Raw genomic sequence first — 23,168 nt, 5'->3', positions numbered from 1 at the left:
TTGGGGTCGGGTTGGGGAGGGGAAGGGAGGGCCTGATGGCCATGAAAATGAACGGAAATCTGCGACTGACAAGGATGGACAGGTACAGGACGTCTCCAGGAAGAGCTGGAGACCTGGGATAGGAGAGATGCCCAAAAATCAGTGGGGTGCCCTTAGCTGTGACTCATAGCATTGGGGATATGGAGCCTGGGGAGGCTGCCTCTTGTGGCCAGGCAGGAACCCCGGTGAAGGGATAGTGACACCAACCCACAGACAAAACTTTTGACCCAAATTGATCCTGTCTTTCTTTTGTTAAAGAGAGAACATGAAGTTGGGACAAAGTGGATTGGGAGGAGTTGGGAAATGAAAAAGAATATGATACAAGTACTATATAAAATTATTATTTATAAGATGATATAATTATACCGTACAATACTATAGAAATATATATTATATAAAATAAATACTATATAAACAAACATTTTAAAAGATTAAAAACTAAACGAGCAAACAGCAAAACAAAACGAGGGATGGGGGGATGTTTCAATAGTTAAGAGCACCGATTGCTCTTCCAGAGGATCTCTGTTCAGGTCCCACACCACCCCCCCCCCCCCAAAAAAAAAAACCAAAAAAAACCGGCAGCTCGAAACTTTGTTATCTTCAGTCCTAGGGCATCGGCTGCCCTCTTCTGGCCTCTGCGGGAACTGCATGTACTCATTGCACAGACATATAAGCAGGTTAAAAAAAAAGTAACACACACACACACACACACACACACATGCACACGCACACAAAACCAAAAACCATTGTTAGGCTCAACATCGAGCTCTCCTCACAGATCCACAGAAATTGCTCATGCTCTGAGTCCCAGCCACACTGACCTTCGAGTCCCAGCTAGGAACGCCGAGTTACACTTTGGAAGAGGTTTAATTGGCTCTTTATTTAAGACAGTTCGTATTAGTGGGTCCCCTGGGGATTGAGTAAGGACTTGGGTGGGACATCTGGGTTCCAGGAATGATGTGGTAACTGCAGCTCCCCAGGGGTTTGGAAGAAAGGCAGCTGCTTATATAAGAAAGCTGGAGTCCGTTCTGAAAGTCGCCAAAAAAGGAGCAGGAGCTGCGGAGAGAACCATCAATCAGGTGCCCTGAACAGGTGGAGGCTGGGGCGGCTCTCAGCCGAAAGCCCTGCTCAGAGCTCCGGTTACCAGCTGTGGGAATCTAAGGGTGACAGCTGAAGCCAAAGGGGAGGGAGAAGGGACAGAGGCCTGAGTCAGGGGAAACATCGACTGTGGAGCACCTGAGGTGAAGAGCCACCAGGCAGGGAGCTGAAGACCAGTACCCACGGCATCCCATGCCATGGTTGTTGGAGTGGGACTCCCTGGGCCAGAAGCAGCAATTTGACCAGAGGCTTCTTAGAATTCTTCTCAAGCTTCTCCTGGTGAGCGTCAGGCAGGGAAAAGAAGGGACACCGATCTTCTTCAATATTTTCCTCTTGGTCTCCCCCAATTCCCATTTGTGAGGGCTGAACACAGAGCCTCCTGACTATTGGTTAGAGCTCTACCACTGAGCCACGCCCCCAGCCCCTCACTGGGGGATTCTAGGCAGGGGCTCTACCACTAAGCCATGCCTCAGGCCCCTCACTGGGGGATTCTAGGCAGGGGCTCTACCACTGAGCCACGCCCCCAGCCCCTCACTGGGGGATTCTAGGCAGGGGCTCTACCACTGAGCCACGCCCTCAGCCCCTCACTGGGGGATTCTAGGCAGGGGCTCTACCATTTAGCCACACCCCCAACCCCTCACTGGGGGATTCTAGGCAGGTTTTCTGATGCTGAGCTGTATTTCCAGTCTTTGTTTTCTTTTGGGCTATTCTTTTTTAATTTAATTTTTTTGAGACAAGGTCTCACTGTTCAACCCTGGCTGGCATGGAAGTTGATTTGTAGCTAAGGCTGGGCTGCAACTCAAAGGAGAGTCTTAGAATTCTACATCTTCATCTAAAGGCTGCTAGGAGAAGACTGGCTTCCAGGTAGCTAGGATGAGTCTTAAAACCCATGCCCACAGTGACACACCTACTTCAACAAGGCCACACCTCCAAATAGTGCCACTCCCTGGGGCCAAGTATATTCAAATCATGACACCTAGCTAGCAACGCAAGGCTGACACCTGTATCCAACTATGTGCATACACCTTGTATTGGCTGGTTTTGTGTGTCAACTTGACACAAGCTGCAGTTATCACGGAGAAAGGAGCTTCCCTTGAGAAAAATGCCTCCATGAGATCCAGTCATAAGGCATTTTCTTAACTAGTGATCAAAGTGGGAGGACCCAGCCTTGGTGGTGTCCCTGGGCTGGTGGTCTTGGGTTCTATGAGACACCAAACTGAGCAAGCCAGGGGAGGCAAGCCAGTAAGTAACATCCCCCCATGGCCTCTGCATCAGCTCCTGCTTCTTGCCCTGTGTGAGTTGCAGTCCTGACTTCCTTTGGTGATAAACAGCAATGTGGAAAGTACATGCACAGGTGAACACATGGCTGCTTGTCTTGCCTGTAAGTAAGTATGCCATGTGTGCTCTATCTTGCTGGGTAGAGGAATGTATTTTCTTCAGTTTGAGCCTTTTGGAGCCAGGTTCTTCTATCTACAGTCAAACACATCTTGACAGATGTCCACAGGTCAGTGCAACCTTTTGGGGGAGCTTCTAAGGATCAGGCCCCGAATTAAGGCTTGAAGACTGAGCAGGAAGGGTGGGCCGTGTTACAAGTTAAGTTCCAGGCCATAGCAAAACAAGGAACAAAACAAACCACCACAAATACAGTAGTGTGTAGGCATGCGTTTCCATTTATACATGCGATGCTGCCCTGTGGTGCTGAGACCAGCTAGCGTCACTCAGTCCTCCTGGGAAAAGCAAATTTGTGGATCCTGCCCCAGTTCCACTGAGTGCTTTTGGAAGCCCAGGATTGTGAGGTCAGAGCATCCTTTGAGATGTGAGCAGTGAGGTCTTCCACTAGGTGCAGACCTCTGACCTTGGTGGACCCAGCTGAACTGTCCCACTTCTCCAACTGCAGTTGCTGGTGCTAGTTGGGGTTTGGCTTGGGTGTTTCCAGGTTCATAGGCTTTTCAAGAATGAACCAGAGGGCTGGAGTGATGACCCAGTGGACACTCTTCCAGGGGACCTGCATTCAGTTCCACACACACCAGGCAGCTCACAACCTTCTGTGTCTCCAGCTCCAGACACTCTGAGCCCTCTGGCTTCCATGGCTTCTGTGCTGGTACCTTCTCATGCATATCATGCTCCCATAAAAAGAGAAACGCAGTAAAAGCCCACACAGATTGCAAAGTAGCAAGGAAACTATTCAAAGCCAAGTGACAGTACTGCCACAATACACCACATGACAGCAGTGGGCCACAAGAGCTAAGACATCCAAGGGCTGGGCTGCTAGCAGCTGAGCTCTCGTTGAGGACCTAGGTTTGGTTCCCAACATCGACATCAGGTGCCTAACTCCAGTTCTAGGTGACCCAATGCTCTCTTTTGGCCTCCACAGTCACATCCACATATATGTGTGGGATAATGTCACAGGTGAGGCAGGTACAAGATAGGAGGAGGCCTGTCATTGGATGAGAAGGAAGGATGGGCAGGAGAGAAGTTTGAAGGAAGAGGAGACTGGAACGGAGAGAGGAAGAGAGGAGGAGGAGAGGGGGAGAAGTCGTGGCGGGACAATATGGCGGGTGATGTTAGGATTCCACGCTGTGCCTTTACAGGTTGTTACAAATGTTCTTAAGGGGTGGATGGTACTTTGGGCTTTGTATGTTTAGGTGGGCAATTATATCTTACCAATTGGGTCAAAGATTATTGTGTTGTGTGTTCTTTAATGTGTAGATTTAAGTGTAACAGAGTGTGGGGCGACTGGTCTGGGCCGCCGTGGTGCTAGGATGTGTTTCCGACAAGATATCTAGCAGATATCTTGGGGCACCGTGGTGCCGGACCTGGTGGGATAAAAGACAACCTATACGTTTTTACTTTTTATATTTTTACAACATATATGCACACAGAAAATAAATCCATAAAAATAAGGTGGACAGCTCCTGAGGAACACGAGAAGTTGTCTTCTGGTCTCACATGTATGCACACACACACAGCCCCCCCCCCCCCACAAGCACATGACTAACTGAAGGCGCATCAATGATTAAAGTAACAACACTTTTCTTCATGTTTATGAGTGTTCTGCCTGCATGTATGCTTATGTACTACACCCGTTCCTTTGGTCAGAAGAGTGGGTCAGGTCCCTTGTACTGACTGGATTTACAGAAGGTGAACAGTCATGCGGGAACTTGGGGCCAAGCCCATGTCTTCTACGAGAAGAGCAAGCGTTCTCAGTCATCATTTAACCAGCCCTAACCAACAGAAACTTTTAGGTGACTTTAAACTGGGTAGTCGTAGCTGCCTATAATCCCAGCGACCAGGAGGCAGGTTGGAGCTCCCTGGAGCAAGCTCACTAGTCAGAGTAGCCATGTCAGTGAGCTCTGGGTTCAAGCGAGGGACCCTTGATGCCAACTCTGGCTTCTACACACATGTACATAAAATGCACACACTCCACATGTGAAGCTCATACATAGATGCTGACAGTGGCCAGAGTTGGGATGGGGGAACTCACAGAACTGTGGAAACCCACAATGCTCCTGGAAGCGTCTCTGGCAGGACTACCAGGGAAGTCTCTGGATAAGGACCTCTTGTGTGAGACAGGATCTCATGTAGCCCACGGTGGCCTCAAAATTTCGATCTTCCTGCCTCAGCCTTCCAGAGAGCAGGGAGTACAGGCATATGCCACAGTTACCTAGGAAGAGACATGCTAACAGCAAATTCAGACACCTGGACTTGGTTACAGGGAAAAAGGAGAAGGATGCCCCAGAGAGAGGGCAGTCTTGGAAGCTGTGGTGACAGGGAATTCAGAGCACTGAGGACCAGAGTGACTCAGCAGGAGTACATCCAAAACACAAGTAGCCAGTGTTATTTGAATCTTATTAAAAATTTATTGCATTAAAAACTTATCATACTCTTCTATCCCTGCAAAAACAAAACCAAATCCATCTTTGTATGTGTAGTCGGCAGGCGCTACACAGCACCTATGTGGACAGAGGACAACTTGGGGGTTCTGGGGCTTGAGCTCAGCTTGGCAGGTTTGGGGCAAGCATTTTCACCTGATAAGCCATTTTGATGGCCCTAAGTTTAAATTTTCTAGTAGACACTTAATAAAAACAAATATAAGTTAATTTTAATAATATATTTTATTTAACCCAAGATATCCAAAATATTACCATATCAACATGTGAGCAATATAAAAATTTTTTGTACCACATCTTTCAAATCAGGTGGGCATTTTACACTTAAAATATATCTTAATTCACACGAGCCACATTGTCAAGTGCTCTAAGACACTGACTAGTTCTGGTTGCTACTGGCTAAACAGCACAGCAAGGCCCTTGCTGTCTCAGGCCATCATATCTTGGGCCCCTTAGAAGTGTGGTATCTTGGGCCCTTCCCAGATCCCAGAGAACTCAAATGCACATTCAAGACTGAGGAAATGGGCCAGTTCTGCTGACAACACTTCTGTGGCTGCCTATTGCTTTCATGGTAAGTGCCTAACTTTTGAGCTTGACAAGCATCCATCTATCAACCCACCCACCCACCCTCCTAACTTCACTCACTCCATACTTGGCTCCTGAGCACTGAGTGCTGGGCCCCATGGTGGGTGGTCTGGGTGGTGCTGGGGACACAGCAGGGCAGACTGGCCTGATCTATTCCCTCTCGAAGCTCCCAGGCAGGCGATGGCCATCATCCACGAGTACGGATGCCACATGCTCTGCACAAAGTCACAGTGAGTGAGGAGCACCCCAGGAGGTCTGAGCTGGCCGGAAAGGACAGGGACCCAGAAACTAAGCCAAATAAGGTTAGAGGCCACAAGTGCGGCCAGCAGCCATGGGCAGATTAAATGTCCTACTCCAGGGGCATCACTGCCAAACAGCCTGGCCCATCTTTAAGAAGGATCACTTTCAGGCCGTAGAGAGTTGAGGAGACAGGCCCTGAGTGTAAGGTTACAGGAAGATCTCCAGGGCGACACGACACCATGCACAGAAAAGTAGGAGAAAGGGAACAGAGGACTAGGAAGGTACTCAGCTGGCCAGCAGATGAGTAACTTGGGACAGAGAATCAAATCGTGGTGAGCCTTCCATTAGCTAGGCCTGGTGGTACACACCGTTAATCCCAGCCCTTGGAAGGCAGGGGCGGGTGGATCTCTGTGAGTTCAAGACTGGCCTGATCCACAGAGTGAGTTTAAGACCAGCCAGGGCTACACTGAGACACTGTCTCAAAAAGCTAAAAAAAAAAAAAAGTTTCTCTATTAGACATAATTGCGTTTGTGAGTTTGCTAGGGCAGCAAGCAAAGTGGGGGATGAAGCCAGCAGGACAAAGATGAAGGCAGAATTTTGGGACACAGAAGTATATTAGGGCTTTCTGCTTTTAGGTGTTTAAATCTTTCCCTGAAATGAAGAATTCCTTTTCTTCAGACGACCGAGGACAAAGGAAAGTCTGAGCCGCTGGTGAAGGCAGGCACCGAAGCTCTTCTGAAAGGGAGAAATGACACAACCAGAACTCCGACTGCCTCCTCTCAGAGGGGTCAAGGAAGAAAGTGGCTAAAGGCGCCCAAGGGCCTTTCTCTCTGAAAAAGCTGGAGCCTAATTGTGGGCACAGGCCTGGAGGTCCAGCGTGCTGGGAGGGGAAGCAGGAGTCAGGGGTCAAGGCCAAACCACAGTGAATTTGAGGCAAAGCTCTGGGCCGCACGAGGCCTTGGCTTGTTTTTGAGACAGGGCTCCCTGGGTAGCTCCCAGGTGCTATGTAGAACCAGGCTGAATTTGAATTCAGAACTCTGCCTGCTTCTAGCTTCCAAATGCCACGATTAAAGGCTGGTCCACCATACCTTTAAAAAAAAAAATAAGTTATTGCGGGGTTGGGGATTTAGCTCAGTGGTAGAGCGCTTGCCTAGCAAGCGCAAGGCCCTGGGTTCGGTCCCCAGCTCCAAGAAAAAAAAAAAAAAAAAAACAACTTATTTTTTGTGTATGAATGTTTTGCCTGCATGTATGTATATGTGCCTGGTGACTGTAGAGGTCAGCAGGGGGCACTGGAGTCTGGAATTGAAGTTATGGATGTTGTGAGCTGCCATGTAGGTACTAAGGGCTGAAGCTCTGTCATAAGCAAAACAAAACAGGTGGGAAGTTTAAATGCCAGATGCCTCACTGAGAACCTGTTCTAAGGTGACTGAATCTTGGCTACGGTGTGGCTGAGTCTTCAGGCCCAGCTCTATCCCCAGAACATCTTCTAGGAAACTAAGCAGTAACTACACAAGCCTACAAAGGACTCCAGACTGCCTGGCTTGAAGACACTACTGTGAAGGGTCAGCAGTTATTGGTACAGTTTGAGACCAGGCTAGCCTCAAAACGTGGTCATCTGCCTCTGCCTCTCAAGAGCTGGGACAGGTCCATGTCACCACACTGGTCATTCTAAGATGGATCGAATGGCCACACTGACAGCTCATGGACACCAACTCGCTGTCCTCACAGCCAGACTCCACAGTAGTAGTCTCTTAACGTGGCCAACACCCAGAAAATCTGTCAGCTACTCCAGATGCTATGACACACAGCACAGCACAGCCCTGACTCTAGGCAGGGATGGTGACATCTGAAGGTGCCTGGAGGGGCGGCTTGAATATGTGTAAGAGACAGGAGCTGCTGCGTAGACGTGATTCAAGAAGATCAAAGAGGCAAACCTCCTTCCCCTCCCACTTGGTGGGGCCTTTGCAGGAATGAACTGTTCCTGGAGGTTTGTTTCCTTGTGGCTACACACTGTGCAACTTCTTACTGGTTTCCCAGAGTTTAATTGGGCTGAAAACGGAGGAGGTTGGGAGTGGGAGGACGGCAGTAGGTAAGGCAGTGACGGAAGGGAGATGCAAGCCTCAGTGGACAAGCTAGGTGAGCTGGTGGCCATGCAGGAGTCACTCTGAGAGAGGTCAGGGTGAGGCAGCATATAGAGCTAAGAGCCCAAGGACTACCAGGGGTAAGGACTAGGAGACACACCAGCACAGGTAGGAAACAAGGTTGACTGTGAGACTTCGGTGAGTGAGGAGAGCGTGGAGAGCCCTCAGACAGTAAATAGGAAAACACTGGGACTTGCTAGATGCTGTCTCTTGGGCCAGCAGAATGGCAGGCAGTCTGCCTGCAGAGAGAAGTGCCTTGAACACAGGCCTGGCCAAGCTGCTGGCTTCTGCTGAGATGGCCACAAGAACAAAGAGCACAGAAAAGGGCTTTGCTTGCCACAAAGAAGGTCCAAAGGAAGTGGGAATCTGTGTGGCTCCTGGGTGCTGACCTGAGTCAGATGCCTGAACAGTGGAATGCAGAGTTTGCGTGTGTGTGGGGTTACAGATGGGTGATGCCTTCGGCATGCCCCATGCCTGGACCTGAGTCTAATACCGTTCTTCAGTAAAAGGGTTCAGAGCTGCCTGGAGAAACGCCCTTGAACCTGTGACATGGTGTAGAAAAAGAAAACTCAAGGAGAGACAGCAGGGAGGATACAGGAGCCTGCCTGGAAGGCAGCAGCAGCTTGGACAAAACAAACCCAGTCAGAGCAACACTGGGTATGCTACACCGACAGGAAACGGATGCCTCGAGTGCATGCCAACACAACTGTGACAGAAATAAGCTAACAAAACACATTCTCATCAGAATGCCATAGGTCAGAACCACTGGGGAGGAGTGCCAACAGTGGTGATCCTCAGGAGCGGGGCCACTGTCACTGTCCCACCGTGTCCTGCGTCTGCTAACTACTGTATATGATGCCCTGGAAGGTGTGAACATTGCTCAGAAGGGCATGTATTAGAAGCTTGATGTTCTTGGTAATGTTGTCACTGGAGGGCACTCTCTGTACACATGTGTACAGTTAGTTCCCATGAACATATAAACACCAAGCCTGACTTTCCTCACTGTCTGGCTGCCTGTCTTACTGCTGATCCTTCAGACACAATGGCGTCTGCCTCAAGTCATCAACACAGATGGGGCTGCTCTGCCTTGGACTTTCAGTTCCAGGACTGAGCTCTTCTCCATACATGACCCAGTCTCAGGTACTTTGCTAGATCAACAGAAAGCAGACTATTGGGCTGCAGTAGTTTTAGCACATGGATACAAACCCTTCAGACAGTTTTCTCTCCAGGGATTAGAGCTTAGTGTTCCTCACTTTGAGTGTGAGGTGAAGTTTGTGACCACTTCTTAAAGAAAGACAATAGAAGTGGAATTTACAATCCCTATATAGCTATGAGAAAAAAACTAACAAATCCAGACAGACATCACTCTGTGAATCGCTGAGCACCGTCACTCAACACTGCCCTGCAGAGAAGAGAAGGCTGGAGGAACGGTCCCGGTCTGGGACTGAAGACACACGAAGTATGGCCCCCTGGGCTAGACCTGGAACAGAAGAAGGATGTTCAAAGGCAAATGGGAGAGATGGGATTAGAAAACTGGAGCTAAGCCAACACCAGCAGGCATCGGTGTCTTAGCTTTGGTGGGTGTCCTAGAATAGAAGATACTGACACCAGGGGAGCTGGGTCCATCTGGCGACAGCCTCTGCATGATCCCTGACACTTTTCTACAAACCTAAAATTATTGAATGAAAGTTTCCTCCCTGATTGGGCTCCAGTGGTCCACAGCTACCATCTGACTCCTGTACGCCTCACCCCCATCTCCTTTCTCTGACACCTCAGACTGGGCCAGGCATAGCCCTTTGCAACCTCTTCATTGTGCCACCATGACTTACTCAAGCCTGTTTCCCCGTCTCAGCCTTGACCACTGTCTGAAGGCAGCCTGCCCTCCCACCGGCTTGTGTATGGTGAAGGCAGAGGCTGGCCCTACCATCATTATGTCTGCTTCTCAGGAACACATGTGGGAAGAAATGCTCCTGACCTAACTGTGAGCCCGCCTCAGCTCAGAGCCTGCTACACTACTTTCTACAGGGATGCCCGCTGCTAGTGTTTCCTGCCTACTTCTCAGATCCACGCACATAAACGGACCGCTTACCTCCCTCCCCCACCAAAATTCCAGGTTCAAATCCTTGAGCTATTATACCAACCATGAGTACATTTTAACTGTTAGACTTGGGGTCACAGAGCCCTTTGCAGCAGACACACATCAGCTGCTGCAGACCTGTATTCCTGGCACTTGCAACTCAACTCTAGCTAGCTGAATTGGGGCCAAGAGTGGAAGAGCGGCAGGGAGCTAGACAGGAAAGCCACAAAGAGCTGGGGTAAGAGTTTTCCCAAGAGCAGCTAGCCACCTGCACAGAAAGAGGAATCAGTGGATGCTGAGGCAGGAGCCAGACTCAGTCTGGCGCTGGAGAGCCAGGCACTGTCCCAGGAGGACTGAGTAGACTCAGTTCTACTCCCAGGAGGACTTTCTCTTGCTTTCACAGTTCAGGACCAACGATGAGGTGGGGAAGTCCTGAATTCAACATTATTCAGACCCAGTAACCTCCATGTTAGTCATCCTACATAGAGACTACTGTGGCCGTCCAGTCCTAGGCTCCATCTTCCCCTTCTGTGGTCTCACAGAGATTTCACAGTAGCAACACAATGACCACTGTCAAATGTGCCTAACCTGCCTGCTCTTTCCCATACATAGGCCAGCATCCTTCCTCCTTCCCAGACTTAGAGCTATGGGCTTCTCTCACCCTTCATCTTCCACCCCACACTGAGCACCTCTCCTGCTACTGCTATGGCCAAGCCACATGCATCAACACCAGCAGGACTGCCCACACAGCTGTCGGTGGAGGCACCTCAGAGCTCAGCGCTCTAGCTCAAAGGGGCTGATGCTTTCCATGTTACTCAGTGCGAGAGTCAAGCCCTCATGACATCATCTCGTGGACTTTGTCCTTGTTCTCTTCACTCCTGTCCAATTTCCCTTCTCTCTTGCATACCCTGGGGTCTTCGAACTGGCTTCTTTTCCTGGCAGGAATATCTTTCCTTAAGATTATATGATTCCCTCCCCTTTGGCCTAGTTCTTTAATGTTTTCCTCAAAGACACCTTCCTTACAGAGCTCTCCTGTCTCTGGCCCTCCCTCTGATTCTCAGTGTCTATGGCTCTTCACTAACATTCCCCTTGACCCTGGGATGCAGGCTTTGGAACCACTTGACTGCTGCTGTAGCACTTGCATCGCCCAAAAGTGGCAAGTGCCTGTGACTGAAAGAACCAACAAGGAGTGAACAGGAGCAACAGCTCACTGGGACATAATGGCTTCCCAGTAACCAGAGGCTCAATCTGATTTGGCTCTACCACAACCTGCTGGATTCCCTATGGAGTCGGAAGCAAACTGACTCCATGGAACTCCAACCACACCAAGCATGGGCTGCTCTTTCCATCTTGCCAAGGGACTAGCCCACAGCTACTCTCCTAAGAGTAAGGCCATTCACCTGTCCACCACCTCCTCAACACCTATCAGGACAGACACAATGTTGGTAGTAGTGACTGAGCACTCAGGACTTCCTATGGACAAGGTACCTTGCAATGCCTTGACTTTTCATCTGTATGGGGGGTATGACAACACCTGTGAGGATTCAATCAGTTATCACGTGATATTATACATCTTACCTTTGTATGACTTAAAATACTGCCTTATTTTGGTTAGCTATTGAGAAGCAAACCATCCTAAAACAGTGTCATAAAAAAATCGCAATTGTTTATTTCATGATTCTGGAATATGGACAAGGCCCAGGGGAGTGGCCTGAGGAAGACTCAGGTCTCTGCTCCAGGGTAGTGTCAGCTAAGTTAGAAAGTCCACCATGCCATGAGCATACCTGGCACAGCTGAAATAGGTAGGGCAGATGCTGACCTCTATAAAGAAATCAGGGAGCTGGTGGTGATGACACATGTCTTTAATCCCAGCACTCGGGAGGCAGAGGCAGGCAGATCTCTTGAGTTTGAGGCCAGCCTGGTCTACAGAGTGAATTCCAAGATAGCAAGGGCTACACAGAGAAACCCTGTCTTGAAAAAACCAAAAAAGAAATCAGGGAAGCAGGGATGACAGAGGAGGCTGTCAGACCTGCTAAGGCCACTTGGCTCAGTGTTCTTGTGTTGATCTCTGGCACAGCCATTACTCAAGGGGAAGGGATTCCTCATCTTGAGTAGAAACAGCACACAATAGGGACTGTCTTCAAGTGTAGCCATTGTAAGACCCATCAGGGGTACCTTTAAAAATATACAACTGGGGCTAGAGATGGCTCAGTGGTTAATACTGGCTGTTTTTCCAGAGGACTTGGGTTCAGTTCCCAGCACCCACATAGTAGTTTGCAACTATCCCTAACTCCAGTTCCAGGGATCTCATGCCCTCTTCTGACTTCTGAGGGCGCAAGGCACGAACATGGCAAAATATGCATGTATATGAATCTAAAATGAAACAAAGTGCCAACATAGCTAACCTTACACTGCGTCCCACTGATTAAAATTCTGCTGCAACTCTCCATACATGGGGTGGGATAGGGTACGGGATGACATGGGGATGAGGGAGAACACAGGGTATAGGGGACAGATGGACAAGGTATGGCCTTGTGTTCCTCCTCAGCCTCTGGGTCCCAATCATCACATGCACTTCTCTGAATAGAGCTGACGCCGACCCTATGACCTGGATAGTCTTCCAAGGAGCCAGGTCAGAAACCCCTAATCCAGACTTCAATGCTCTTGATCTCAAGTCCCTTCCCACTGCTATGCCACCCGACTGACTCCACCTTGACTGAGGTCTTTCACGGCACAGCAACTATCCTCTCCTCTCTGTTGTCTTCCCACATTGCTCACCGCTGGAGTTCGCAGCAATGTTTATTGTATAGAAGGGGATGTGGGACACCCAGGAGGCTGCATCTATGCTCTCAAGTACTCATCTGACAGTGAGCCTGAGGGGTGTCACACATTCGTCAGTGTGGGAGATAAAATAAAGCATGAGTGACCCAAATACTTGCTTCCAAGAAGTTCAAGGCCTCACCGAAGGGGAGGCAGTTGACAAGATAAATTTTAGCATGTGCCAGCAGCAATATGATTGATACAAGGAAAAAGTGAAAGGAAGAATGGTCAGGTCAGGCTGTTAGCAGTATGATTCAGAAGAGCGTCAGGCATTGAGTCCAGGCTGTCTATCGACAAAAGATCCAGGCACAGAATACCAAGAGTAAAGGCTGAGCCCAGTGTGGCTGGAGCAGAATGAAAGAGTCAACTGGTTCAGACAGGTGATGAGGGTGGATGGTGAGGATGCAGAGGTCACAGAAAGGATGTGTGTGGACTTTTACCCTGAGTGAGATGGAGTCCAGAGGGATTCTCAGCAGGGAGGGAAAAATAGGTGTCCAAAATCTCTTTGGTTACATGGGGAAATGGTGAGGGCAGAAGACCAATGAGGAGGATGCTGTAGGCTTTCACCTGCCTGAACTTATGAGAGTACCCTGGAAATACCAAAGAAGTATCAGGTCATCAGTCAGCCTGGAGCCTGGGCATTGGTTCTCAACCACAATACAAATGATATTCCATGCCCATTCCACATTCCTCACAGGGCCTACGGGATCTGGCCCCGCAGATGCCTCTAGGCTCAAATAAGCCTTGTTAAATTAATGACCAGTGCACCCACGCACAGCAACCTGAGCCCACTTCCTGGTTGTGTGACCTTAGAAGAATAACTTCCCTTTGCCTGAATTATTCCCAAGTTTAGAAAGGTCCTGTCTTCTACGACTGTTCATTCAAAATCTTTTTACTGGGAGGCTAGGCATGTAGAACACTTGCCTAGCACCTGGGGTTTCTTAGATTCCACCCCAGCACCAAGAGAACACATAATTAAAAAACAAAACCACCAACCAAGACTCTATTGACAGGGGACGGGGTGCTGTATATATTGGAGACCTCCCTTTCCTGCCTCTCTCTACCTTATCCTTCAACTTAGTTGTCTGGAGAGCTCACCTGTCATTTCTTGGCCTTCTCAACACCCCCCACCCCCTGTCACATCCTAGGCCACTCTTGCCTAGGGCACTGCCATGAGCTGTCATTTCCTGGTAATGTACTTCCACACTGTGGCAAAACTGAGCTGTGCACCTTCCTTTCTCATGGTGCCTCAGTCCTTTCAAAAAAGTCCAGCTCTCTAGATAACCAAAGATCTCCAAAAAATCTTAACTGGCATTCTCAACACGACCACTGCCGTCAGTTTCCCACAACAGGCTCTTGCTCATGTCCTCTCCATTGCTTGGCCGTGAAAGGCTGGCTGAGTGCTCTCCCTCCCTACCCACCCTATTCCTGCTCACCAGCACCATCCAATCAACCTGTACTATGTATCCTCCAACATCTGAGCCATAATGCCTTATAGCTTACTTAACACCAGCCTCAGCCATGTCTGCAGAGACGTCTGGCTTTGGAGTTCTCAAGAAAAGTGAGCAATGAGCTGGCCGTGTAGAAACTCCACCTCCCCCCCAGGAGTCACCGCACCCTCCCCTTGTGCGAGAACCAGGTGATTCTTACAAACTGGTTGGGAGACAGACAGCTGGCTCCAAATTGCCATGGAAACAAAAAAATCACTTACCTGGAGTCAGGGAGCGTCTTTTTGCCCGAGATCTCAATACTCGAAATGACTGCAGAGTGGGGCTGGCCACAGGTGAGGTAAAATCTGTACCCACTGTCTGTCTGCTCCCCCGATGGTACCTAAGAAGGCCTGCCGAATACACCCACAACCTACCAGATGCTTGCCTGACCAAAAAAAAGCCACTTGTGCGTGGACTCTGTGGAAGCCCTGACCAATGAGGGCAGACCATCACAATTGCTAGCAACAGGCCAGGAGGCCTTCACCCTGGAAAAGGCAAATATGGGCCAGGATTCTTGTATCCAGGCTTCTCAGCCCACCAAGTTCCTGCTGCCCCATGCCTGCACCAAGAACTATGATGTCCCTAGGAGGGACATACCCATACCACAAAGCACCCCTTCCCACACAACCTTCCCCACCATGCCTCTGAGGGTCAGGGGAGGGAGCCCAGGCCCTGCAAACGCTCAGGCAGGCATGTGAGAAAGCTTTTTACTGGGGGGTACAGCGAGGAGGAGCAAGGCCATCTCCCCCTACCTGCCCCCACCCCTCCTAGGGCCCTGGGTAAGGGGGAATCTCCCCTCTACCGGACCACCACTGTCTTTGGTACAATAAATAGAAAACAAGGAAGGGGGGGCAAGGGTCCAGTCTTAGTGGGGAGGGGTGCGGCCAAACTCCTCTCCCTTGACCCCCTGCCCTGGGCCCCAGTCAGTGCAGGCCTCACCCACCCCAGCTGGGTAGCAGCAAGTCCAGTCAAGGGGAGAGATGAGGATGGGAGCCCAGGGCCCCCAGATGGGGGGGTATGGCTTCAGGAGGGGCCCCAGGGAGGGGGCAGGGTCATGAGCTGGCTGCTGTGCTCTGGGGTACACCATGGAGGCCCAGACGAGGCCCCAGAGTGGCAGGGTCATCAGGGGGCGGGAGAGGTGGTCGACCTCCCGTCATCCGAGTCCGGAGGGCTGAGGCAGCCGGGTGCTGGGGAGCAGGTGCTGGATGAGGTGGAGAGCAGTCTGGAGGGCTGCCCACCAGGCTCACATCCATCAGCTCTGGGGGGGGTGGTGAGGTGGGTGATGGGGGTCGTCCAAGGCAACGGGGTTGTGGGGGTAACTGGGCCCCAGTCCCCAGCAATGTTGAGCCAGAGGTAGGGGCTTGATGTGTCTTGTGGGGCACATCACCCCCTGCCCAGGGGCGCAGAGGCTGGGAGGGTAGGACCTAAAAAAAGCAAAGGAGTGGTGGGTGGTGAGATCCTCAAGTCCCAAGCACTTGCCACCCACTTCCAAAGTCTCACAGCTCCAGTACCTGGGGGCTGTTCATCTCACAGTCAGTGATGGGGGGCCCTGGGCCCCCACAATATCGGTTGCTGTAGCGGTAGGCCCTGTTGTCACTGGAGGAGCCACTGGAGCCTCCTAGAAGCACCAGGAAGGAGAAAGGAGGACACGAGTAGTAAGATGGGGCAAGTCTTTTCACTACCCAGGCCCTAAGCTTAGACTTTGAGACCAGAGCAAGTGTGAGGCTGTAACAGTCCAATTTTGGAATCTAGGGTCTGAGTTTCGTGGGAGGCTACAGTCAGTTCTAGGGACTGAGTCTCCAGCCCCAATTCCAACCAAGAGCCTATCAGGTCACGTGGGACTGTCCCACCCCACCTTGGAGCTCAGAATCTGGTAGTTTCAGGGGCTCTGAGAGAGGCCCAGTGGTCAGGCCACCCTGGTTAGGCCCTGCGGTGCACATCTGACACGGGGCACCCACCAGAGCTGGAGATGGAGCTGGCGGTGCTAGAGGAGGGGCAGGTATCAAGGGGCGCCGGCGAGGTGGAGGCACTGCTGCCTGCCGGGCCCGTGTTGGTGGCCTCGTCGGCCGTGCGGCGGAAGAAGCCATGCTGCAGAGCGCCCAGAGGGCTGATGCGGGCGGCGGGCTCATACTCCAGCATGCGCAGCACCAGGTCCTGGAAGCGGAGGTAGTCGGCGGGGCTGTGGCCCGGCTCCCCCGCCCGCCGGCCCCCGGGCCCGCCCGTCTGCACGCCCAGCACCTCCTGCAGCCGCCGTGTCCCAGGGCCCTGGTAATCCTGGCAGGGAGGGGGTGGGAGGGGGGGCAAGAGAGTGGCCGTCAGTGGGCAGGAGGGGCAGGGAGACACACACGGGGAAACAGAGGCACAAGAGAGAGGGAGAGAGAAGCTAACAAGAGCTGTGGGGTGGGACGGTGATGGGGTTGGCAGGGGAGGAAGGAAAGGACAGACAAGGGGGAGAGGAAGACAGGGAAAGACACAGGGAGAGGGGAGCCCCAAGTGTGAGTGAGGGGACACCCAGGGAGGGAGAAGTGGCACAGGGCAGGGGCCGCACCTTCCTGAGTTCCTTTGTCCTTCGTAGGGTCCAGCCACCCCCAGGCAGCCGCTCAAAGTACTTGCGAGCTTTGGGTGCCTGTTCCAGCATAGGTGCGGGAGGGATGCCCAACACCTCCACAATCCGGCTCATCTGGTCCACCTGCAGGCAGGCGGCGGTCAGGGGCGCCAGGTGGCCAGGCTCCACCCCTCCACCTCCAGTACACCCCTTCCAGGGGCGCACCTCATTAGAGCCACTGAAGAGGGGTTCTCCGGTGTGCATCTCCACAAGGATGCAGCCCAGGGACCACATGTCGATGGCCAGGTCATAGGGTGTACCCAGGAGCACCTCTGGTGAGCGGTAGAAGCGGCTCTGGATATACTGGTAGATCTGGGGGAGGGGACAGTAGTCAGGGTACCAGCTCCCCTGCTGGTTCCACTGGAAGATTCAACTGTAGACAAGCCCCTGCCTGAAAACAGGATGGACCCTCTAGGTTGTGAGGTTCTCTGCAGCCAGTCACTGTCTTGCTCATTAACCTCTAGTCTTCAATGACCTTCCTGCTTTAACCCTGTCTGCACTCCCAGCTCTGGTCCTTCTGGTTTAAGAGGCTGGCTATTCCATACTGTACTACATTAGTATATCCCCTAGGGCTTGGTCTGCTCACATGGGGTTGAAAAACTTCATGGTCCTCAACCTGTGAGCAGTCAGCAAAGCAGCCTGAGGCTCAGGTCACAACTCCACTCCTCTGAGGAGTGCCTGGCCCTCAGCTTCACCCTTTCTCTTCCTTGCTTGGGTCATCTTTGCCCCTTCACTTCCCACCACCTCTCTCCAGGGGGCTTCCCATTGCCCAATATCATCTCTTGGTCATCAGCTTCTAGGGCCAAAATGAAACCGTCCTCCCACCGCATCCCACGGAAGACATTGGCGCTGCCCACAGTCAGAACCGCACCCGCTGGCCAAGCTGGCAGGAGCTGCCGAAGTCCACAATCTTGATGGCGCTGCGCTTAGGATTGCAGAGCAGGATGTTCTCAGGCTTGAGGTCGCAGTGGATGATGCTGAGCTCAGGCGTGGCCAGAAAGAGCAGGGCTGTGCAGAGCTGCTGTGCCAGCTTCCTCGTCAGGTTCAGTGAGACACCGCGAAAGTGTGTGTTGCGGAGGAGGTCGTACAGGTTGTAGGACAGCAGCTCAAACACCAGGCACAGGTGATTCCGGAACATGAAGTGCCGCTTCAGGTGTACTGCGGTCGATGGGGCAACAGGTTAGATGCACTGGCGGCAGGGAAGCTGGGACCAATGGTAACCACCTCAGGCAAACTGCAGTGAGCCCTAAGGTGTTTGTCTCTACACCGACTCACTGGACTTCCAAGGCATGTTAATTCTCGAGCCTCTCATACCTTCCAGTTTTTACCAAAAGGAAGGGCTCTGCCAGTAGGAAGTAGTTAGTGAGCATGACTGTCATCCCAGCGGTTGGAAAGATAAAATGGGCGAATGAGGAGCTCAAGGCCAGCTTGGCTTACACAGTGAAGTCCAGAATAAAACAAAACAAAACCCCAAAAGATGGTGTAACCTATAGGTTATGGGATGACCAAAGGGCAGTAGCATGTTTGACTAGCAAGCACAAGGACCAGGGTTCAAGCCCCGGCACTGCAAAGGGAAATTAAAGCTTTAAAACAGCTCCATGCGGGGTTGGGGATTTAGCTCAGTGGTAGAGCGCTTGCCTAGCAAGCGCAAGGCCCTGGGTTTGGTCCCCAGCTCCGAAAAAACAAAAAACAAACAAACAAACAAACAAAAAAAAAACAGCTCCATGCTTCCTCATTTCATTTTACAATGCTGAACCAGCAGGCCTGGGATACACTGATGCACAAAGACTGTTAGCTCGAGGTACATCTGGATATATTTAGTGAGACCCTAGCTCAAAATAATGAAGTAAAAAAAGGTCTGGAGATGTTCTGGGGTCGGGGATGTTTGAAGGGAGGACCTGTTTGCCTAGCATTTATGAAGCACGGGGTTTGATCCCCAGAATAGCAAAACAAAACCTCCAAAAATATCACCATCACCCAAAACCCCAAACTATCAAAAGAACCTGCTTTTGTCTTTGCTGTCTGTGTGGCAAGGGATACTGGCTGTCCTTTTATTAAAGAATCCCTTTCCAGAGGAACTGAAGACTGGGACATATCACAAGAGCCATAGCTCTAGATGTCACTGCTTCTCACATTATCAACTGTTGAGCCTGAACTGTCACCTCATGCATGTGACAGCACTGAGTGCCTCCGTTTTTCCAACACGTCCACAAAGCTGCCCTGTCCCTCACCAGGCTTGGGGGAGGTAGTTCATGGCAAGTGTTTGCCAGAGTCTGGCCCTCAGTGAGCAGAAAGGAGAAATCATGACCACAGCAGAGGTTGAGGAGCCCTCAGCCCTCAGTGGAGGCCTCTCTATGCCAGGCGCCCTGCACCCACCCAGGCCTTACCTATGTAGTACTTCATCTCTGTATCATGCTGATTCATCAGCTCCAGCAGCCTCAGCTCAATCTGTGCCTGGTTCAGGAAGGCCTTTTTGTTCTTGATGATCTTGATGGCCACCAGCTCCTGAGTCTGGTGATCATAGGCTTTCACCACCTGTCCAGACAAGGAGAGTTACCTGGGTAAGCGAGAGGCCCACCAGCCATACCTTTCTAACAACTCACAGCCCAGTGCTCACATCCCTTGTAATGGATAAAAAGTAACAACAGTTCTCTTTCAAAGAGTCTTGTGATTTATACTCATCCAGAACTAAGACAGGGAAACTAAGTGGCTTGAGTGGCGGGCCCAGGGCAGGACTTTTAGCAAGTGAACACTCTGGGAGGAGGAAGCGGGGTAACCAAGTGGTTGTCTGCATCACCCAGGCACTGGGCGAGCGGGGGAACCTCGCACCTGGCCAAAAGAGCCTTTGCCAATAAGAGAGTCAATTTCATAGCGCTCTAGCCAGCGCTCGCCGCTGCGCACAATGTAGTCGTGGTTGTCATCGTCATAGCCGTGATTCAGGACCTTCTTCTCCTTTTTGGTGCTCGAGTCCTGGGGTGGCGCCTGTTGGGCCCGCCGCTTCTTCTTCGCATAGTATACCTGCTCAGGCAGCCAGGAAACTGGACCCTTAGTGATCCAGGCAAGAAGCCAGGACCCCTTTCAACACCCAACCACAGAAGTCCATTCCCCACTCACCTCATTGATGTGCTTGTAGGTCTTGATGAGGTCCACTGAGAGCTTGCGCAGCGGGGCCGAGGTCGCATCCCGGAAGGCCAGGGGCAGTCTCCGTGGCAGTAGCCGCACATCAGGCAATACCTGTGGCAGAGGGAGGCAGACACTGAGCACAAGCCTTCACCTCCAACTTCTAGGAGAGAAGGGTAAAGCTGACACCTCATTTGACCATGCCTACATTTCCCTAGCTCTGATCGCATCCTGTATAGGAGCACAAGCACACACTGTGGGTTCCACTCATCCGTTCATTATATGAAGTGAGTGGTTTACCTCTGACCTTCCATTCAGCCCTAGGTCTTTTGCTCCGTATCTGGGTTCTGTCCCCTGAGTCTTTGCACCTGAGACCACTGTTTCTGGGAACAATGCTATTGAATTTCCTGTCCTTACTCTCAAGTAAGTATCTCTGCCCAATTAAAAAGCTCTTGGATTGGGATTAGTCTCCCTGGGTCTCCCACTGCTCTCAGCTCATTTTCCTTCTGGCCCCCTCTAGATTTCTTTCAGGCTTCTCTCTCGTGAACACTCAGACCTGTGTTTCTTTCTGTCTGCTCTGTGCCAGTGACAGTTCTGACCCCAAGACACACATTATGGAGAAGCTCAAGAATTCAGTCCTCAGCAGGAAAGAGGGTGGATTCTTCAAAGTCCAACTACCTGAAACTCTTTTAGTATTGTGAGGCCTCCAAACTCCCCAGAGATCCTCCAACAACCATGCTGTTGTCTGGAGGCCGTTCACTCTTCAGGCAGGTGAGAAGCCTGCTCAATGCCTACCTGTGTGTGTTCCTGGGGCCCCGGAAAGCCAGAGAAGGGACCATGGCCTGGTGGGACGGCCATGGTGGGCTCAGAGGGCCGCAGGGGTGTGAGGCCTGGAGCGGGAGCCCGGCCGGGGGGCGCCTTCTCGCATCCTGCACCTCGGCTGCCACCGCCGCTGAGACCTGAGAGCAGGTAGAAAGTGGGAGGACAACATGAAACAAGAAGGTGTGGAGGTCAGGGTCAGTTAGAGAAGAAGTGGGCATGAACTAGAGGGCAGGACCAGGGGGAGACAGGGAACAGGACAGAGCACAAGCACCAGGTAGCCATGTAGAAACAGAAACGGGTAGCAAGTGGGTTAAAACAGCCATGTCTCTCAACAAATGAGCCAAATGAATGAATGAGGCATCACATTGAGAAAAATGTAAAAGGGAATCATCAAACCAGACAGGGGTGGGAAAGGGCTGGTACAAGGCCAGGGCAGGAAGGAGAGAAAGAGGCCAGGAATTAGGAAAGCAAAAGAGAAGGCAGAAACCGAGTAGTCTGGGTAGTAGAATTCAGGCTTTCTTTGAAATTCTGCCGGTGGCCAGCCTGAGTCCCTCAGAAAAGGCACCGCCCTCACATGGTCTTCCCTCAACAGTGAGGGCCCAATTTCAAGCCTAGCCTACCCACTAGTTCTCTCTAAAGAACATAGCAGTCCTTGTGGACCTCCTAGCAAAACCAAGGTTATTTGAGAACTCCTTTACATGCGAGCTATAGATGTCTCAACCAACATGGCATACTTTCCCCTGGGACCAACTCCATACTCCACCAAGACCGCTCCCTGCTCCCTATATGAGGTCTCCCGCACCAGGGACTCTTCTTCTAAGTAGTCTATATTTATCCCACTAGTATTTTCTTATTACTTCAAGACCCCAACTCCTTAGGAAAACAAGGGGGAGGTGTAATTTCTCAACATCTAAGAGTCACTGTCTTTTTCTTCCTTATCCTGGGATCCTTGCTATCTCCTCCATTTCTAAGCGGGGTCATTCCACAATTGAGCCTATTCCTAGAAGGGCCCGACAAGCCAAATCCCTAAATATCACACAAGACTTCACTCCCTCTAAGTGTCCTTCGGAACAAAATCCCCTCCCTAGGAGCTTCCCCCTTGTCAGATTCCCTTCTATCCTGTCCTGTTACTCCAGGTCCCCTTTATTGGAGCTTCACAGATAAACAACCTCTCCCCAAGCCCTCCCACACTAGGACCAGCTCTTCCAGCACCCACCCCTACCCGGGTCAGGGCTGGCGCTGGGCCCACGGGGGGCTGGAGCGCGATGGGGGCCCCAGTGCGGTGGGCGAGCGGCCAGCATGGCGGCAGCGGCGGTGGCGGCGGCGGCGATGAGGAGGTGGCCGCCTGTCCCCGGCCCGGCTAGCCTAGCCAGCCCCGCGGCAGTGAGGGCAAGCGGGACAGGCGGCCCGGTGGGTGACAACAGCAGCCGCCGCCACTGCCACCGAGGGGGAGGGGCGGGAAAAGGAGGGGACGAGGGTCAGACCAGGGCACGCGGGGGAAGGGGACAGCAGGTGGACGGGGGAGGGGCGGGTTAACCCTCGCCCTACGGCCCAGCCCCGCCCCGCGTGGCCACCCGCCCCCAGGGACCCTGGCGTCCCGCCCCCCACCCGGCAGGCCCGCCCCGGCCGGTGGAGTCCCGGCGGGCGGGGCACAAGTGAACCCGGCAGGCCGCACCTCCCATGGCAACAACCGCGCTATTGGTTGTTGCTGCCAAGAGCTTAACCAATTAGCAGTCAGGGCAGCTGTTGCTAGGCGACAGCGAAGCGGCCAGCGCAGCCGAGCCCAAACAAAGGGCGGGAGTGGGGCCGGGCTGCCCCCCTCCCAGGCTCCCCCTCAAGACAGCTCCCTCGGGCTTAGCCCCTTCCAGGAATTCGGCTGTGAAGTGCCGGGCTGCGCTGCACTGGCCTGAAGCCCCCTCCTTTCCCTTGCTAAATCTCGCGGGGACCGGCAGGGCGGGTCCGGGCCTGCCCCCCACTCAAGCGTGCCATCCCGCCCGTCGCAGTACCGTTACCTGAGGGCGTGGGTAAGGGGATTCAAACTGCTCGGGAAGCCCGAGCTCAGACCTGCCCACTGGCTGAGGGTGTCTGGTGGACGCGGCGAGCCAGGGCCCCGATTACCCAGTAATGCAACCAGCAAAATGGCGACCACAACAAACCGGCCCCCCTGTCCCGGCTCCGCCCCCACACCCCTCACGTGACCTAGTGGAGCACTGTGCGCCTGCGCCTTAAGGGTGCTGAGCC

General features: G+C 52.2%; 1 protein-coding gene across 5 annotated transcripts; it reads right to left on the bottom strand.

The window, feature by feature from the left end:
* Positions 1-5,729: 5,729 nt before the first annotated feature.
* Dyrk1b (dual specificity tyrosine phosphorylation regulated kinase 1B) lies at positions 5,730-23,076 on the bottom strand. 5 transcript variants are annotated; one of them, XM_006228622.5, is made up of 12 exons: positions 22,150-22,568; positions 20,901-21,064; positions 20,100-20,219; positions 19,815-20,003; positions 19,373-19,520; positions 17,857-18,143; positions 17,151-17,297; positions 16,929-17,069; positions 16,619-16,654; positions 16,339-16,534; positions 15,892-15,998; positions 5,730-15,804 (listed from the first exon to the last, which is right to left on the bottom strand). In XM_006228622.5, exons 1-12 carry the CDS (start codon positions 22,226-22,228, stop codon positions 15,433-15,435), a joined length of 1,986 nt encoding a protein of 661 aa, XP_006228684.1. In that variant the 5' UTR covers positions 22,229-22,568; the 3' UTR covers positions 5,730-15,432. The 5 variants fall into 5 exon arrangements, with proteins under 5 accessions (XP_006228684.1, XP_006228685.1, NP_001402789.1 ...); XM_006228623.5 differs by lacking the exon at positions 16,619-16,654; NM_001415860.1 differs by lacking the exon at positions 22,150-22,568 and adding an exon at positions 22,940-23,076 and having other exon boundaries at positions 15,074-15,804; positions 16,339-16,654.
* Between the last annotated feature and the right edge of the window lie 92 nt (positions 23,077-23,168).

The sequence above is a fragment of the Rattus norvegicus genome, chromosome 1 (genome assembly GCF_036323735.1).
Source record: "Rattus norvegicus strain BN/NHsdMcwi chromosome 1, GRCr8, whole genome shotgun sequence".
Taxonomy (NCBI): domain Eukaryota; kingdom Metazoa; phylum Chordata; class Mammalia; order Rodentia; family Muridae; genus Rattus; species Rattus norvegicus.
The sequence above is the reverse complement of the archived record's forward strand: the minus strand, read 5'-3'. Positions and strand labels throughout refer to the sequence as shown.